Here is a 17679-nt window from a genome sequence, read left to right as displayed (position 1 = left end):
AAATAGGCTCTCTTGGTTTTGGTGGTTTATCTGACTGGCTTCAACTGTCTGTATTTTTTGCAACTGTATCTATGTTAGGGGCTTTCTAAAAATGTAGACACACCATGCATTCAAGGTAAAGATGAGATCAGCTTGTTATCTTGGAGCATGGAGCATGGAGCATGGAGCATGGAGCATGGAGCATGGAGCATGGAGCATGGAGCATGAAAACGCAAGGTGAATATCTTATGTAAACGTTTAGATATATACAGGTAGGTTAACAGCTCAGCTGTGCTTTTTGGCAAACTTAAGCTTTTCTACATTTGGATCAACCCATTTACCCTTTCTGATCATCAACACCAACAAAATCGTAGATGCGAGAGACAAGGAGAACCAGGTAATCAAGTACTGCATATGAGTGTTCCTGTATTCCACTATTGGAATCTTACCGACTGGAACACCCGCATCCATGAATTGTAATGAACTGAACTCCGTGGCATCACTAGTTTCCACGTCCGTTTTCAATTGTTCAATCTGCTTATCTGCAGCGTTTAGCTGGTCCTTTTTCTTTAAGAAGCTGAACCAAGAACTCATTTTCTCTGATTCCTCACTCTGACTTTTCCACTCCGGTCTGTCGTGAAAGTCTTCTACAGCCTGCAAGTAGATATGTCTAGTACCCGATTGCTTCACCATAGCATCGATATCCAAAAACTCAAATAATCTAGCCTCATTATGGTGCTTCATCTGCATGATACCACGCTTCGGTGGATCCTTAATCACAGCCTCAATTGTGATCTCCTTCTCAGGACATGATAAATGACGTAACCTCCTTCTCGATGGAATTATCTTGTCCGCAGAAATCCATCCCCTTTCCACTAGCACCTCGCCGGTACCGTTACTTTGAACAAATGGGCAGACAACGATATATCCCTCTCGTCCTTCCTTCAATCTAGGTCCAATAAATATCTCACGTGAATAGTCATACTTTCCAGTCACGTATACCTTCCTATAGGCCAGCCCCTTAACGATCTCCTCGTCCGTCAAGTTCTTGGGTAGCTTTATGGCAGGGTAGCTCAGTCTATCCTGTGAAGAATTCACCAATTTAGTTTTCCACTTCAACCGCTTCACCTGCCAAACGCCAAGGCCAAATGTGAGAACTGGTGCAATACAGAGCAAAGCAAACACTGCCTTATGCGAAAAGCTGCCCTTATCATCTTTGTTAATGTCCTTTACGGACATCATCGGATCCCAGTCGATATTGGGTGTCTTGACGGTTGCATATCTGCGTGTCAGTGGCGTCAGAAATCGTGGACGAATACCCGGATGCATCTTAAAGACCAATTTCGGGCTTATACTGTGTAGAAGAGACATGATTGCGGATAAGCAGGAAAGAATGGGGCTACGATCAAATGTGAACGGATCGAGGATAAGAAAAAAATACAAGGTGTCTCTGAAATGAGAAATGTGCGACATTACTTTGGTTGCAAAATGGAGCCGGAATAAGAAGACGGAGATGAAAGTATTGACGTGGAAGAGCAAGTTGGTTTCGAAGTGTTTCTATTATTGCTCCTACTAGATGTAACTGAAATATATGATTTAAGATCAGTCTCCAAAAACCTACCCATTAATATATATCCTCTATAATACAGTCTATAAAAACTCTCTCGCAAGTTCCTTCATCGATTTCCCCAAGTTCTCAATGCTTTTCATCATACTGCACCAGTTCTCTCCATGATGAGGTTCATTCTCAACAAACTTCCTTTCCAACTCTTCCACCTGTTTGGCCTCACCATACTTCTGGAGAAAATCATGATAATACTTATAGGCATCTCCATAATCTGGATCTTTCTCAATACAAGCATCAAAAAATCGTTTGGCCTGTGCCAATTTACCACAAGCCATTAGATCCCGTGCCACCGTAAGAACTACCACCACATGATCGCCTGTTTTGCTGAGCGCCGTAGCGTACATGTTTTTCCGATGCTGTGGCTTTGCTTGCAGAATATTGGCAGACCATAGTAGAGGCGAATCAGGGATCTGTTGAAGTCCCTTAGAAATAATCATTAAGGCAGCAGAACTCTTCTCACCTTCAACTCTTAGCCATGCAATATACAAGTTCTCTTCTTTAGGGTATGACGCAATTGCTTCTTCTAATGTCGAACGTGCCTTAATCTTTCTGTCTAGTTTATCTTTGTACATGCGTGCAAGATGAATCCATAGAAGATAGCTTTCCGGACATTTTTTACAACCCAGGTCATAGACTTCTCTAGCCTCTTCATATTTTCCTAAGGACTCATTGATTTGTCCCTTTTGAAGATAAAGTTTGGGCTCCATCTCATGATGTTGCAATCCTTGATCAACCAACGTTATGGCATTTTCTGTACTGCCCATATATCTTTCTAAAGTTACTTGATTATACCATGCTCTAGCTGTAGGTTCAACTACTGTTTTACGGCACTCTTCGTAAAGCTTGATGGCGCTTTCTAGACGTCCATTTATCCATTCAAGCTTCGCAGCAGCAAACCAAACATCTTCTGACTGACGATTGAGTTTCAAAGCCTCCTTCAAAATATCCCTAGCTCTGTCAATATCGTTGTCAATGTTCCATTTATCTTTCGCATACATCAAGTGGAGTTGAACACAATTTGGACAAGCTTTTGTCGCCATCTCATAAACAACGTACAAAGCAGATATGTTTCCCAGCTTCTTCTCAAAGGAAGCATATTCAAGCCAAGTTTTGGTATCATCAGGATGATTTGACGTAACAAACATGTATATGGATCTGGCAACTTCGTTGTGGCCGTTCTGAGAAGCTTTCAAGGCATCTTCTTTCCATGTTTGTAGTCTGCAATCGGACAATTCCAAGCCAACATTCATACTATTGAATACAACAGCCCTCGCTGTCAACGGATATTCTTCCTCACTTTCAATAGCTTCATGAAGCCAATCTTCCCTCTTTAAAGTATTTCCCACAGTCTGAAAACATTTCTCGACAATCCTTGTGACTTTTATCTCATTCCCACTTGCTTTCTCCTCTAATTTAGCGGAAGAAAGCCACAATATATAGGCAGTTTCTGCATTTACCGCAGCTCTAGCCTCATTTAAAGTTTGCTGAGCATCTGGAACAAGTTGGATCGAGGCCAATTTAAGCCACAATTCTACTGAAGTAGGTATCAGACTAGTGGCCTTACGCAGCATCTGCACCTGCATGTCCCTATCATTTTCATACTTCACAATTTCAAGCCAAAGACTTACCGACTTAGGTAAAAACTCCAAAGCCCTCATAAGAACTCTTTTTTTGCTTAGCTCATCGGTTTCAAAACTAACAGCTTTTAGCCAAAGTCTTAGTGATCGTGGATTCGATCTCACAGAGTCTGCAACAATGACTCTACAGGCCTGGTAGTCATCACTGTGTATCTCAAGACTCACCAACCATACCTCTTCACTCTTAGGGCACTTTTCACAACCTTCTGATATCAATTCTCTGGCTCGATTTAACTTTTTAGCATCCACCTCCAATCGAGCACTAGCTATCCAATTTTCGGCCTTATATGGTTCAGAGCGTCTCAATTTAGCAAACATACTACGTGTCCGTTGATAATCTCCCACGTTGCTAACAAACTTGGAAACACCATGACTCACGCCATCTTGATCTTTCTTTTCCAGCTCACTTATATATTCTAATTGATTAACACCTACTTTATTGTCGTTCGCCTGAGCCAATTGTCCAGCTAATACCTGGTCTCTAGCAATGGATATCCGAGAAATATCCAATTTATACGTTGAATCACCGGCAGAATCCCTCAATCCTAAGGTGATATTATCAGAATTTCTATAATATCTCTGCTGCTCCTGCATCTGCTCTCTTCTTCTTTTGGTTTTCTTAGTAAAATCTCCAGACTCGGGTAAGCTAAGCCATTCATCGGTCGAGACAGAAGCTAGTTCTTGTTTGGCATCAGCAAATTCATTACCAATTTCTTTGATAGCTTCGCCACTTTTAATTTCCGTTACTTGAACTTTGGTATTGGTACCATCTTCATCAATGGTTCGATGCTTCTTCACCTTCCTCTTCTTTCTCTTCAATTTCTTGTCAATCAGTTCAAATAAAGAATCAGCTTCATCATCATCCTTGTCATCAGCAATAACGTGCTTGTCTGCTTCATCATCGTTTTCAGCGTCTTCAAACTGTCCATGATCTTCAGACTTGACCCTGCTGGTACTGCCAAAATCTGCTTGGGTCGAAAACCCGGTAGCACCTCGTCCCAAACCACTGATATAACCAGGAGGAGCGTCTTGATTTAAGAATGACATCACGCGGACTAATGACCAAGAAGTGGGAAAAAAAACTACTGTTATCTCCATGACTGGACTTATAGATGTACTTACTCTTTACTTGGTTTCAGGCTGTGCAGCTGAAAATAACAAAAAAAGAAATTTCTCGAAAGGAAAGAAGAAAAAAAAAGATTTCTGAAAAATTTTGGTGCTAAACTGAAAAGTTCATCTTGTTGTACGTTGAATTTATACGATTTAAAGCATTCAAAAGATGGTGAAAAGAAGTTCAGAAGAAACTGAAGGATTCAAGGCTGTTAAAAGGAATACTACGGATGCTCCACCAGCAAAAGTGGATGGAAGTACGGGTAAAGAAGATGCAGACATGAATATTGAAGGTGGAATGGAGGATTTTTCAGGAGATGACTACGAAAGCGAGGAAGAAATTGTGGAATTGGATGATTCAGAAGGCGAAGATAGGATGGCTGATGATAGCAATGATGCACAGAATGCATACGAAAGATCGAAGGAAAAGGCAGAAAAGCTTCTGCAAAGAGAAGCCAAGCAGCAAGAAGAGGCCAGAAAAGTACGTGAAGGTCAAGGAAAGATCTACTTACCTCACAGATCACGTCCTCTAGGGCCAGACGAGGTTTTAGAACCGGATCCTTCAGTATTTGAGATGCTTCATAACGTTAATATGCCATGGCCATGTCTCACGTTGGATGTTCTACCGGATAATTTAGGTAGCGAAAGAAGAGGATATCCTGCCACCATGTATTTAGTGACAGCCACGCAGGCTTCTAGACCAAAAGACAATGAGATCATTGTGATGAAATTGTCATCATTGACGAAGACATTGGAAAAGGACGATAATGAAGATGATGATGATGATGATGAAGACGATGTTAACAATCGTGGTCCAATTCTTGAGAGTGAGATTATACCATTAAAAAGTACTACAAATAGGATCCGAGTGAATCCATTTGCTCAACAAACAGGACAGTATTTAACAGCTACTGCCAATGAGAGCGGAGAAGTGTGCATATTTGACATTGCTTCTCAGTTTAAGGCCTTTGATACACCAGGTTATGTGATTCCTAAGCAAGCAAAGAGACCTTTGCAGATTATCAAATCTCACGGTAATGTGGAAGGTTACGGATTGGACTGGTCCCCTGTAATCGATACAGGTGCTCTCTTGTCTGGTGACGTTAGTGGAAGAATCTATCTCACAAGCAATGCCAGTGGGTCCAAATGGGTCACTGATAAGACACCATTTCAGGCCAACGAATCTTCCATCGAAGACATCCAATGGTCACGGTCAGAGAAGACAGTGTTCGCTACGGGAGGTGTTGACGGTCATGTGAGCATCTGGGATACCAGATCCCAAAAGCATACGCCTGCTCTCAGTATCGAAGCGAGTACGACAGATGTTAATGTGATCTCGTGGTGTGACAGGATTGATTACCTTTTGGCATCAGGCCACGATGACGGTAATTGGGGTGTCTGGGATTTACGTAACTTCAAGCCTAACATGCTTCCATCGCCAGTTGTGTCGTACAATTTCCACAAATCCCCAATCACCTCTATATCGTTTAATCCATTGGATGAATCTATAGTGGCAGTTGCTTCAGAGGACAACACGGTAACTCTTTGGGATTTGGCCGTTGAAGCAGACGACGAGGAAATCAAACAGCAGAAGGCCAGGAATGAAGAGTTAAGGGACATTCCACCGCAGTTGTTGTTTGTTCATTGGCAAAAGGATGTCAAAGAAGTAAGATGGCATAAGCAAGTACCAGGAGCTCTAGTGAGTACTGGAGGAGAAGGATTGAATGTTTGGAAGACCATTTCCGTTTAGATTAATATGTAACACTTAGTGAAACACGACCTATTAGACGATTATTATTATTATTATTAGGACGTAAAGCCAGCAGTTAACACTAATTAGAATGCATCGTAGTCACATCAAGTGACCGCGGTGATGACGCCTCGTTGGCAGTCAAGTCCATGGGAATGTCTTGCGTTTCCCCGGTAGTTCGGGTATCATCTGTCACCACAACACTTCCTCCACTTTCAGTAGTGATATCTCCGGTACTGGCATCTCCTCCACTACTCTCTGTATCTGGCAAACGCGACGAGTGCATCTTTCTCAATCGACGCAAAATATATCTATACCAGATACACATCAACAACAATATACCCTGAAGCGAGGCAGCAGCAAAAAATGGAACGTAGGAACTCCATTTGGATCCAACCTCGTCATAAAGCGAATAAGCCCAGTAGAAAGTGCCGGGAACTTGAATGACAAGCGAAGGAATAGACATAGTACCCGTGTCTTGAAGTTTGTAGGTGGTCACCAATTGCGGGAAATATTGAATGACCTGAAAAATTGTGGAGACAATACCACTGACATCGGCAAATATGTTTATAGATCTATAACTGGTCTGGCCTGGTACATGAACAACACATACGCAGGCAATAACATTGGCGACGACGAAGAAAAGAAAGAACCAGTAGTAACGGTAAATCTGCCTATACTGATTCATAGGTTCAGTTGGCGAATTCTTAGTGCAATAGACGCATAGAACGATATTCAAGCAGAAACCCACCGCTTGCACAGCCACTTGAATGTATCCCGTTAGAGCATTGCAACATTGGTACGCGTTCAATGAAGATACACAGCAGCGACGAACCACAACGGTGACAAGATACATATTGACGGCAGACGCAAAGGCAGAAATACAACCCATAAGTAGGTAGGATGGAGAGAGACCTTCACTTGTTTTCCGCCTAATGATTTTCACGTGTTGAGGCACGTATGAAATATAAATACCAGCGACAAGAACCCAGGCGACAATGAAGTCACCTTTCGACACCTTATCATAGCTAGAGCACTTAAGAGCCATGAGCAAGCGAGCGTGATGTGTTGAACTAAACTAAGCGAGGGAGATACTAAACTGATCATTGCTGAAGAAGAATATAGGTGAAGATTAGAATGGAAGAGATTTTCGGAACACCTATATGCGAAAGGTGCCGATCGACGCGTCAGGCATATTTTTATGCCCTAAAGAGGGAAGCAGACAGACAGACAGACGGCTGTAAGTGGGCAGAGAATGCCGGCGCAGCAGTTTGGAGCTAACTGCAGGGAGAACAATAGGGCCAATGCAGATTATCAGCGTGGAAAAAACTTCGTGTTCAAAAGAAGAACAAGTGATTCAGCAAAAGGAGAAGGGTTGAGGGAAAAGATAAGCCTATATACTTTTGTATTGACCGTTAAAGAATTCCAGAGTCTCTCTAGATTCGCGAAGACTGTCTTGAATTGTCGTGGGCCATCCTGGTGGCTCCTCCACATCGAGTTAACGATGCAGTTTTTTGGGGTAGGCGCCTAATATTGCCGCTGAAGCCATGCAGCTAAGCCTTTCCCTTACAGTGTCAAGGAATAAATCCAGCAAAATGCCTTTTACGGCAATATCGATCAATCCAACGCCGCACACAAGCGAAGAGGATAACCGGACGCATCACTCATCATCGTTAAGTTTTGGAGTTTCGTCAATTTCTCAGAGGAAAAAAAAATGTGTTGCGGGAAAAGTTGGGCGGAAAGTCTCTTAGGCTTTCGCGACTTTCGGTTTCTGCCCGCGGATAATTCGAATTTTTTGCCGCAACACTAAGTCATACTCCACTTTAACCTCAAACTATTGAGCATTTAAGTTGCCTCAAAGAAGCGTCTGTTCAAAGTCGCAGAATATCATTCAATAATGACCCTTGCCACCGCATTTGCCGAAACTACACGGTTCTCGACGTCACAAGCGGAAATGAGAATCCGTATGCTTAATCTTTATAGAAGATATATTCGTCACTCAAGAGAGTTCGTTAACAACTACGATCTCGACATTCCTGCATCCCAAGTGAAGACAAAAATTAGACAAGAGTTTGAGAAAAGAAGAAACGTCAATGATTTGGCTATTCAAAATGTTATGTATATGAAGGGACAAATGGAGTTCCAGGAATTAGTCAACTTTTGGAAGCAGAAATGTCATGTGATGAGACACTTTGAAGACTTCAACTCGTATGATAACTCTGCCAAGAACGGATTCGTTGAGAAGTTCTTAAAGGGAGCAGATTGAGATAACCAGCTCATCTATTTACCTATTTATTTATTCTATTTATTCATATTATCCACTATCATCGTCTCAAATCGTTGGCAGTGCTCGTAAAGTCTCTACGACTTCGTGACACCATTTTTCGTCTATCAATTTAATGAATCTGACCATCTCGAACGTTGTTTCGTAATCTTTCCCCATCACCAATCTCATCAATATCTGTCCTATAAATTCATGGTCTTTCTTCTTATCCACTTCCGCTCCACTAGTCAACATAATGGTAAAGTAGTGTGCACATAACCTGTAGTCTTCTTCTTCATACAGCTTCTTCATTATTTGCCGAGGAGTCTCTTTTAGCTTCCCAAATAGCCCTTCCCAATACTGTGACTCCGTCTTCTTGAGACAGTTGAGTAAGATCTCATACTGTTTTCCCGTCATATTGATCAACTCCATCAATCGATCGAAATATTCGTTCCCGTTATCATAATTCTTATGCTCATATACCTTCTGCATATAGTTCACCATCAAGATCTCTAGAACAAATTTAAACTGGCCGTATCGACAAAGTTTCCGATAAACTACCGAGAGACCCAAAGCGTTTGGATCCTCTGTGTTGGCAACATTAATGTTTCTGATAATATAATGGTTTACAAGATCATCCAAATAGTTTCTCTTACTTGTTTCGAGTCTGATTTTGGAGTCCGATATGCAATCAGCTTCAACGCCAAAGATAATGTTCTTCGCTGGCAACGTAGTCACAGGATAAGCTGTAGTACCAGCCGAGTTTATCACGTAATGTCCATTCTTGTCATAGCTAATGTCATTACCAATTTTTATCTTGATGGGCTCCACTAATGTCATATCCTGACCTTTTCCGACATTGTAATGAAGCATCTGAGACCCGTCAAACACAGTTACGAGCCCCGCACTAAGCTTCTCAACATATTCCACGCAATTACTAATTAGTCGGGCCTCATACACAGCAGAAGTTTGTGTTCCACGCACCTTGCAGATGTAGAAAAGATCAGTATTGGCCAAAATAAGGAGATCTGTATCCCCCACGTTGGCAATACTACCGAAATTCAGTCGAACAGTCTCACTTTGATTGTTGCTATCAAAACATCCTTTGAGTTGGTATACTTTGGAGCGGGAGAATACCACCGAATGGCCTTTTGATGACAATTTCCAAGTATACACGTTCAATTGATCGGTAATTACTATCAATTCGTCCTTGAATGAGTCCAAGTTGAAGTTTAAAAACCTTTCATTCTCAAATCGAGTCTCTGCAAAATCAAAATACCACATAGCGTTATCGTATACGAATGGATGGTCCGTATCAAACAGTTCTGAACCGAATGCTGCCAATTCAGACTTTTCCCTCGTTCTACTACCCAAAATAAGGTTGCCTTTCCACCACATGCAGCCAACAACTGGTGTAGCTTCAGCCAAAGCCTTAGCAGAAGTGGAAGTAGGAGCATTATCCGGTCTTTCAAGAAACCTCCAACGTTGCAACGTAATGCTGAACACGGCAACATCTACATTTCCCACAAGGCATACATTACAGCCATCATCGCTTACACAGCAGCTTCGAATTTGGGTGTTTCGCAGTCGGAAAGAAAGCGGAATTGACTGTGAAAGCCAAATGTTGGTTTCCTTACCTGTAGTATCACTGACTCTATAATTATAGTGATGCATGTCAATCAATTTCTTGTCGTAGGCTTTGAATATGCTAAGATGATCATCTGAAATGAGCACGGGTCGTTTAATGGAACCACTCATATTGCAGGAGGTGTAATTGAGGCATGCCAATGATATCCAAATCATTTCATCGCTTGTCGTTAGAAGCATGTGGAAACTATCAATGAAACGGATATCGTTGACTATGGTAAACTTCAACTGATCATACTCGAAGGTGGAGAAGTTGAGGTTTCCTAAACAAGAGTAGATGACCCATCCATTGTTATAGTGAGCAACTATAGAGTCTGAAAGAGGAGAGAGTGATATATTAAGCAAAGAGCCAGCATTTGGAGGCTTTCTGATGGTTTTGAGAAGACCAACACTGAAATCAGGAAGCAATTTGAAGATAAGAAGAGAACCATCAGTCAAACCAACATAGCAGAGATTCTTAGAATGACTGAGAAGACAATGTGACGCTGGCGAAATCAAGGAAGAGTAAACAGGAATGCCCTTAAGTGCCAAAGTAAAGTGTGAAAGTAGAGGAGAAGACGTGTCGTTGTTTGTAATCAACGATTGCGTAGAATCTGGTGTCTTCTCCTGCTTCGATTCCTTTACCAACCAGCACTTTCCACTGGAACTTATCCACACACCACAACGCATTTTGTCGTCCCAGACAATTTCCAAGATATCGGGCTTATTATCCTGATACCAATCGAGACTTTCCATCATCAAGTACTCCTCTTCTTTCTCTGAGCCATCCAATTTGACAACCTGTAATGCACGTGGTTTGCTATTAACCAATAAGATTCTTGCATCGTTCAGAAAGCAATATTCACTGAGTCTGCTCTGAACGTTGAGAATCATACGTAATCTCAACCCATAGTCGATTACAGGTGATTCCTGGCAGGAATCATCATTGAAAACACTGAGAAACGTCTTCATCATTCCATTGACAGCATCCGCTTTTAAGTTGATACCGCTGGTACCTGTGGTACCCGTGGTACCTGTAGTTCCTGCAGAGCTTGTGGAGTATGTGGACTTCTCTTGGTATCGCGGCGAAGGAAACCCATTCTGGAGGATAAAGCCCTCGCTGTTGTAAATTGTGAGCAATTCATCGTCGATCAAATCAGTACGAATTGTATATACAAGAACAACGTTTGCTGACGTCTCTATGGCTAGAATCTTCCCATTGGGTGACATCTTAACCTTGACGTTTGAGCCATATTTGGAGACAGAGCTATCGGATCGCACATGAGCAGAGATTGGAGACCCCGTATGTGAATCAAAAAGATACAAAGAGCGATATGTGAGAATGCAATAAGGTAATTTGCGATGCGTCTCGCCTACAGTGACCGTAGGTACGGTCATAGAACCGATAATAGCGTCTTCATGTGGAGACGGTTGATAGGCAGATGATAAATCAGAGGGATTAGCAGAAGCTCTGTAAAGTGTCTCCAGATCAGTGATCTCGGGGAGCTTGTGAATAGCCGAGACGCAGGAAGGAAGAAGCATGGGTAAATGAAGACAGAGTCAGAGGAAGTAAAGTACGTTACCTGTAATAGCTTGAAGAACTCTGTGGCGGTGAAAAGTATTGAGGAGCCAAATTGTGGCGCAGCAGAGTAAGCTTAAAAGGGTATAAGGTATCAATTATATAAGACATATAATATAAAAAGAACGCAGAAGCAAGAACAAGCACATTAAGAAAAGAGGAAGAAGAAGAGGTAGAAGAAGCGAATAGCTCAGGCGACATTATCATCCTCCATAGGTGCTTCGTCGGCATACTCGGCAGGTTCGGCATCATCTTCAGCATCATTGACGTCCTGATACTGCTGGTACTCGTTAACCAAGTCCTGCATGTTAGACTCGGCCTCAACAAACTCCATCTCATCCATACCTTCACTGGTATACCAGTGCAAAAATGCCTTTCTTCTGAACATAGCACTGAATTGATCGCCGACACGTCTGAAAAGATCTTGAATCGAGGTAGAGTTACCGATAAAGGTAGCAGCCATGTCCAAGCCTGCAGGAGGCACAGAACAAACGGCAGACTGAACATTGTTAGGAATCCATTCGACGAAATAGTCAGCGTTCTTAGTTTGAACCTTATGCATTTCATCTTCAACTTCCCTAACTGACACGTTACCACGGAAGTAAGCAGCAGCGGTGAGATATCTACCCTTTCTTGGATCAGCAGCAGCCATCATGTTTTTGGAATCAAACAATTGTTGAGTCAATTCAGGAACGGTCAACGATCTGAATGATTGGGAACCAAGTGAAGTCAAAGGAGCATAACCCACCATAAAGAAGTGAAGACGAGGGAATGGCACCAAGTTCACGGCCAATTTTCTCAAATCGGAGTTTAATTGACCTGGGAAACGAAGCGAAGTAGTGACACCAGACATCACAGCGGAAACCAAATGATTCAAGTCATTATAAGAAGGTTGTTGAAGCTTCAAAGTGTTGACACAGATGTCATACAAGGCCTCATTATCAATACAGAAGGTCTCATCAGAGTTCTCAACGAGCTGATGGATGGACAATGTAGCATTGTAAGGCTCAACAACGGTGTCGGAGACTTTTGGAGAGGGTAAAACAGAAAAAGTGGCCATCATTCTGTCGGGAAATTCCTCTCTAATCTTACTGATCAACAAAGTACCCATACCAGAGCCCGTTCCTCCACCCAAAGAGTGGGATATTTGAAATCCCTGTAAGGAATCGCATCCTTCTGCTTCTCTTCTGACTACATCCATGACAGAGTCGACCAACTCGGCTCCCTCAGTATAGTGGCCCTTTGCCCAGACATTTCCTGCAGAAGACTGCCCATAGATCATGTTGTCCGGTCTGAATAAGTTACCATACTCTGATGATTTCACAGCATCGATAGTACCAGGTTCCAAGTCAACAAGAACAGCTCTTGGAACATATTTTCCAGACGAGGCCTCATTAAAATAAACATTAAGCCTTGCCTTTTGAAGTTCAGATGACCCATGGTAGTTACCTTGGGCATCTAATCCGTGTTCTCCACAGATGGTTTCCCAGAAGGCAGCACCGATTTGATTACCGCATTGTCCTGTAGAAAGGTGAATCTATTGAGTTAATGGTTAGTATATCCTGCAAAGTATTACAAATATTGATTGTCCTCCCTCTTTGTACTTACAATTTCTCTCATGTTAGACTAAGTTTCCGTGCTTATCAAGTGGTTCAAGAAAGAAGAAGTGGCTCGCTAAGTGTAAATAAAGTTGATGTTGAGAGAAATTTTTCCTCATACTGTTTAGGCAATCGATAAACAGCGACGGCGAATATGGGCGAGCTGAAACAGAATGATCATTTACATAGCCGCAGTCGTGAACCGTCATCTCAATCGTTTCATTCACGTTACCGTCTTGGTTCTCTTTGCGTCATTCTTGTTCGCTACATTTTCATTAGACAGACTTTTTATATACTCCGTTTGGCTCTACTTCACCTTAATCTAATCTCTTTTACTGACCCCAGTTCTTTTTCCTGGGAATTTTCCCGTTTCGGAAAGACGCGAAATAACCTTTGTTTACTATGGAACGTAGATTTTACTATAACTTTTCACTTCTGATCGGCAGCACACGCATTTGTCAAACTTCCGCACAAACAGTGACACGCGGCAGCTCTCACAGATTGCAAGACACTTGCAGGGCCAGAGTATGATCTGTCTCGAATTTTCGTGACATATCACACATGTTCCAAGAGCGTCAGTGTCAGTGTCAGTTGCGTTTGCGTTTGCGCCGACGTCGCATTCTCCGTCTGCTGAACAATTCGTCGCGACGACTTTGCCGAGTCTCTTTTCCCGTATTAGATCCATTAATTTCATCTCTTCATCGTAGTAATTAGCAAAGTATGATCTTGTCAGCTGCGTTACCGGTTTATCGTAGTTTTCCATATGATAGGCAAGAATCCTATTCTCTAAGAGTTGTTGTGCACTTGATGGTTTGATGATCGATTGGAATTCGTCAGCATTCATTAATTCACCGAGTGCGTTGGTATTTATTTCTTCTTCTCCAATGTCGTCTTTATCGATGATGTCAACGTCAACAACATCGCTTGGCTGGTAATCCGGAGAAGTATCCGTATCGCCTATTTGTTTTTTTAAAAGCAATTCCAAATACTTCTCTTCGATCTCATCGTTGCTAAGTGCATTCAAATCAGTTATCTGAGTCTCTACGCTGTTCTCTGTGGTCTCGGGCTGAACCTCGCCAACTCCTGCCGGCGTTTTTTCTAGCACGTTACCTCTAATAGCACCAATAAACTCCGTCGCAAGTCTCTTGAGGCCCTTCAATCTCCTCGTAACGACCCAAGCTTTACCGTTCTCACTATCAATATCATATGTCCCTTGAATCATTCCAGGGTACGTAGAAACATTAATGCCGTATCCACAGATCGGTAGCCTTTCCCGCATCTCTAAATAGTTCTCTCTGGGTAGTTTCACAGAAGGGGCCTCAAGAACATAGCTCTGTTTGCCCGATGCATTTACAACAAACGAGCCAACCGTCAGTAATGCCGTATAGAAGTCATCCGAAAGTGTTACATTGATTGAGCTGAGATTGTCAAAAACCATGGTAATTGTGAGATCTTTAAACGAGCCTCTGACTATACCCGCTAGTAAATAGACAAAACCGCTAAGGCAAATTATAGCGAAGCTGATCATATGAGGCAAATATCCCATCATAATCGAAAATGGAACGTAGAAAATACGACCCTGAATCACCAAATGGAAGCAAAAGGCTAATGTGTATAAACCAATGACAGTGGAAGGTATCAGACGGTATTTAAGACTATCGAATAAGTCTAGAATATGAAGGCTTAGTTGATTTGCCAACGCAATTAATGCCACGACGAGAAGCTCCACGCTAGGTCGTAAATTATAACCTTGAGCCTCCTGGAAAGCCAATGAATATTCAAATAGAGTTAATGAGGTTTCCATGCAAGGTTTATTACCGCTTGTAACTCCTATAAATGTCTCAAGAATCTGACTAAGACACAAGGACAAATAGAAAGGTCGGAAAACCACCGTGCTTGGACCTTCAAAAAGGTATTGGGCACCATTGACAGTGGAGTGCCTCTCAAAATATGTCGAGCTATAGTAAAGACCCAAGAATTGTTTTGTCTTGAACGTATTCCTATCAAAATCAAAGTAAGAGGGTATAAAGGACGATGAGGAGTACATTTTCATGGAGACAAATAAGCCATAGCTGCCTTGAATTAGTGCGTAGATGGCCACAAGTCGTAGAAGCACCCTAGAAATTCTTGGAAGCGTCTTAATTCGACGTGAAGATGCAAATATGACAATCCGGTTAAGGATCATGGCAGTCAACATGCACATGGTAGCAAATGGTGAGGCACAGTACGACAAAAGTGACCTGCCACGATTCGTTGTAAGTGACTCCTTGGATTGTTGAGCGATGGCATCAGCGAGAGCCGAAAATAGATGAGACATGCGGGGAGGTACTGGGGTGGCACTAGGGCTTATAAGTTAAGTATGCAGTCGTAACTTGTGACGACAATAAATGATGATAGTAACCGCTTGCCTCCGGAATTAACCGCGCTCGATAAGCACACGCTTATAAAAATTAGACGCGTCGATCCTGAAGAGTGCACGGCGACGCACTATTACGGTCTTTAAGCAACAGCCGAGATTGCTGAACGAAGGTTTGATCTATGAAGGTCATCTTTTAATTTAACTTTGCATTGGGTCAATGACGGATGCCCACTTACATCCATGGGGTGATTTCCAGCATATAGATGAACTTTTATTGGAAGGCAGCAAGTCAAACTACTGGGAATCTTCACTTTCCGAGGTACCCCGCCTATCTGATTACTTCAAGATCGACAAGGTTCTGGACAAAGGTTCTGGCGGAACCATTCTTAAAGTTAACCAGTTAACAGGCATAGATCAAACATGCAGTCCTCCGCATTCCCAACAGTATGTTGCTAAAAAATTCATTCGTGTTAAAGAGAAATCTGACAAGCAATATATGTTTGATTCAGTCAATGAGTATTTTACGTTAAAGAAAGCAAACCTTAATAGCAAGCAGGTACGTGTTGTGAAGATATGGGGACTTTTCAAGGATGAGGACTGCGAGAGCAACAAGAAATGGCTCTTTATATTGCTTGATATCTATCCGAATGGAGATCTTTTGAGTCTTCTCAGTAAGTGCCGACGATTGAAGTTGAAAACAAGCGATAACCTTGCCGACTTCACATTTTTCAAAATATTCAACGCCGTCAAATACCTTCATTTTCTGCATATTGCTCATAGAGATTTGAAACCGGAGAATATTCTTATAGACAGCAATGGAGAGCTGCTATTAAGTGATTTTGGTTATGCTGTTGATCTAGATAGACTCGACGGTTATGACTTGAACGGGGATTTTTTATCATATGGCACAAATTCGTTCAAGGCACCAGAACTATTTCAGTATAAAAAGGATGGTGAGAATGTACGGTTGGAATCGGCTAGCAAAGTGGACTTTTATGCAATTGATGTGTGGTCTTTAGGAGTGGTGTACTATCAGTTGAAGACTCTATCGAAACCGTGGATGATGGCTACGAAGGAGGATCGATCATATCGGGAGTTTTCTGCGAGATACAGGGAGTTGGGAATGAACAAAATGGATGGGTATTCGATTCGCAGAGCATTGGCAAGTGACAAAAACCTCGATGAAGGATTTCAGAGAATTACGCAGGACGGAAGCATTGAAGGAATGATGAGGATGCTAAACCCAGACGTTAAGAAAAGAATCTCACTGCATGAGCTCTATCTGAGTGAATGGTTAATTCAAACCAGATTGGCGTGGGAGAAATATTTGAAAGGTTTGAAAGGTGACAAAGATGAAGAGTTGTTAAGGTTGATTGCAATAAAGTGAGTCAGGAGAGACGATTATCTCGCGGGGGCAATCAGGTTGAAGTTCAAGTTGATCTTGAATTTCTTGCTCTTGTGATTGCTGGTCTTTATCGTCGTCATCTGTGATTTCTCCCTCTAAACCTGGGACTCCTATAGAGTGTATAATGGTTCTAAATAGCATTTGTTTTGATGGCACGAGTAGATTTGTTAGTAGATCAAGAGGCAGGATCTCCTTTTGTGGCTTTGAAGGAGCAAGAGATCCATAAATTACCTCCAATGATGGTCTATTGCCTCTGGAATTGGCAGGATACCGTTCACAGCTAAACTCGCAGTTGTCAGGTAGGACAAAAGGTCCCACCATAGAGACAAGATCACTGGCACCAATGCTCATTAGCTTTCTTTTGACTCGTGGCATGATGACAATAGGACCAAACCTGAAAAGAAACTATAGGGGGAGAAAAAGAAGGTGACCGTCAAAAGAGATAACAACAGGATCATACTCAAACTAGCTTAAATAGGAAAAGGGGAACAGTTAGCATTGCCTTGATCCCTTTTCCCCTTTTCGGCAATCAAGGACATATACGTTTTCTTTTTATTTTGCATATGCCTAGAAAATCGTTTAGCGTTTGAGCGCATTGTTCGTTTCAATAGAGAAGCCCAAGGCTGCCGCCGATCGTGCCAGTGATTTACCCGGCCTCAGCATAGGATCTGCGAGAATGAGAATTGGCCTTGGGCTGAGTGCATAACGCGGTCGCCCCCCCCCCTCCCCCCAGCGGCCCCAGCGGT

The 17679-nt window shown here is 42.3% G+C and overlaps 9 protein-coding genes across 9 annotated transcripts; 3 read left to right on the top strand and 6 right to left on the bottom strand.

Moving 5' to 3' along the window:
• Positions 1–264: 264 nt before the first annotated feature.
• FOA43_004621 (uncharacterized protein) lies at positions 265–1350 on the bottom strand (the record flags this gene model as incomplete). The annotated part of the gene is made up of 1 exon (XM_038924851.1): positions 265–1350. One exon carries the CDS (start codon positions 1348–1350, stop codon positions 265–267), a length of 1086 nt encoding a protein of 361 aa, XP_038780779.1.
• Positions 1351–1629: 279 nt separating this feature from the next.
• FOA43_004620 (uncharacterized protein) lies at positions 1630–4290 on the bottom strand (the record flags this gene model as incomplete). Its single annotated transcript, XM_038924850.1, has 1 exon — positions 1630–4290. The coding sequence occupies one exon, from the start codon at positions 4288–4290 to the stop codon at positions 1630–1632; it is 2661 nt and encodes an 886-aa protein (XP_038780778.1).
• A 232-nt stretch (positions 4291–4522) lies between these two features.
• On the top strand, positions 4523–6103 carry FOA43_004619 (uncharacterized protein; the record flags this gene model as incomplete). Its single annotated transcript, XM_038924849.1, has 1 exon — positions 4523–6103. One exon carries the CDS (start codon positions 4523–4525, stop codon positions 6101–6103), a length of 1581 nt encoding a protein of 526 aa, XP_038780777.1.
• Positions 6104–6185: 82 nt separating this feature from the next.
• FOA43_004618 (uncharacterized protein) lies at positions 6186–7151 on the bottom strand (the record flags this gene model as incomplete). Its single annotated transcript, XM_038924848.1, has 1 exon — positions 6186–7151. One exon carries the CDS (start codon positions 7149–7151, stop codon positions 6186–6188), a length of 966 nt encoding a protein of 321 aa, XP_038780776.1.
• Positions 7152–8000: 849 nt separating this feature from the next.
• Positions 8001–8369, top strand: FOA43_004617 (uncharacterized protein; the record flags this gene model as incomplete). Its single annotated transcript, XM_038924847.1, has 1 exon — positions 8001–8369. The coding sequence occupies one exon, from the start codon at positions 8001–8003 to the stop codon at positions 8367–8369; it is 369 nt and encodes a 122-aa protein (XP_038780775.1).
• Positions 8370–8435: 66 nt separating this feature from the next.
• On the bottom strand, positions 8436–11534 carry FOA43_004616 (uncharacterized protein; the record flags this gene model as incomplete). Its single annotated transcript, XM_038924846.1, has 1 exon — positions 8436–11534. One exon carries the CDS (start codon positions 11532–11534, stop codon positions 8436–8438), a length of 3099 nt encoding a protein of 1032 aa, XP_038780774.1.
• Positions 11535–11761: 227 nt separating this feature from the next.
• TUB2 (beta-tubulin) lies at positions 11762–13191 on the bottom strand (the record flags this gene model as incomplete). Its single annotated transcript, XM_038924845.1, has 2 exons — positions 11762–13108; positions 13180–13191. The coding sequence occupies 2 exons, from the start codon at positions 13189–13191 to the stop codon at positions 11762–11764; spliced, it is 1359 nt and encodes a 452-aa protein (XP_038780773.1).
• Positions 13192–13569: 378 nt separating this feature from the next.
• On the bottom strand, positions 13570–15486 carry FOA43_004614 (uncharacterized protein; the record flags this gene model as incomplete). Its single annotated transcript, XM_038924844.1, has 1 exon — positions 13570–15486. The coding sequence occupies one exon, from the start codon at positions 15484–15486 to the stop codon at positions 13570–13572; it is 1917 nt and encodes a 638-aa protein (XP_038780772.1).
• A 259-nt stretch (positions 15487–15745) lies between these two features.
• On the top strand, positions 15746–16915 carry FOA43_004613 (uncharacterized protein; the record flags this gene model as incomplete). The annotated part of the gene is made up of 1 exon (XM_038924843.1): positions 15746–16915. One exon carries the CDS (start codon positions 15746–15748, stop codon positions 16913–16915), a length of 1170 nt encoding a protein of 389 aa, XP_038780771.1.
• Positions 16916–17679: the final 764 nt, after the last annotated feature.

Source organism: Brettanomyces nanus, chromosome 4 (genome assembly GCF_011074865.1).
Source record: "Brettanomyces nanus chromosome 4, complete sequence".
NCBI classification, from domain to species: Eukaryota; Fungi; Ascomycota; class Pichiomycetes; order Pichiales; family Pichiaceae; genus Brettanomyces; species Brettanomyces nanus.
The sequence above is the reverse complement of the archived record's forward strand: the minus strand, read 5'-3'. Positions and strand labels throughout refer to the sequence as shown.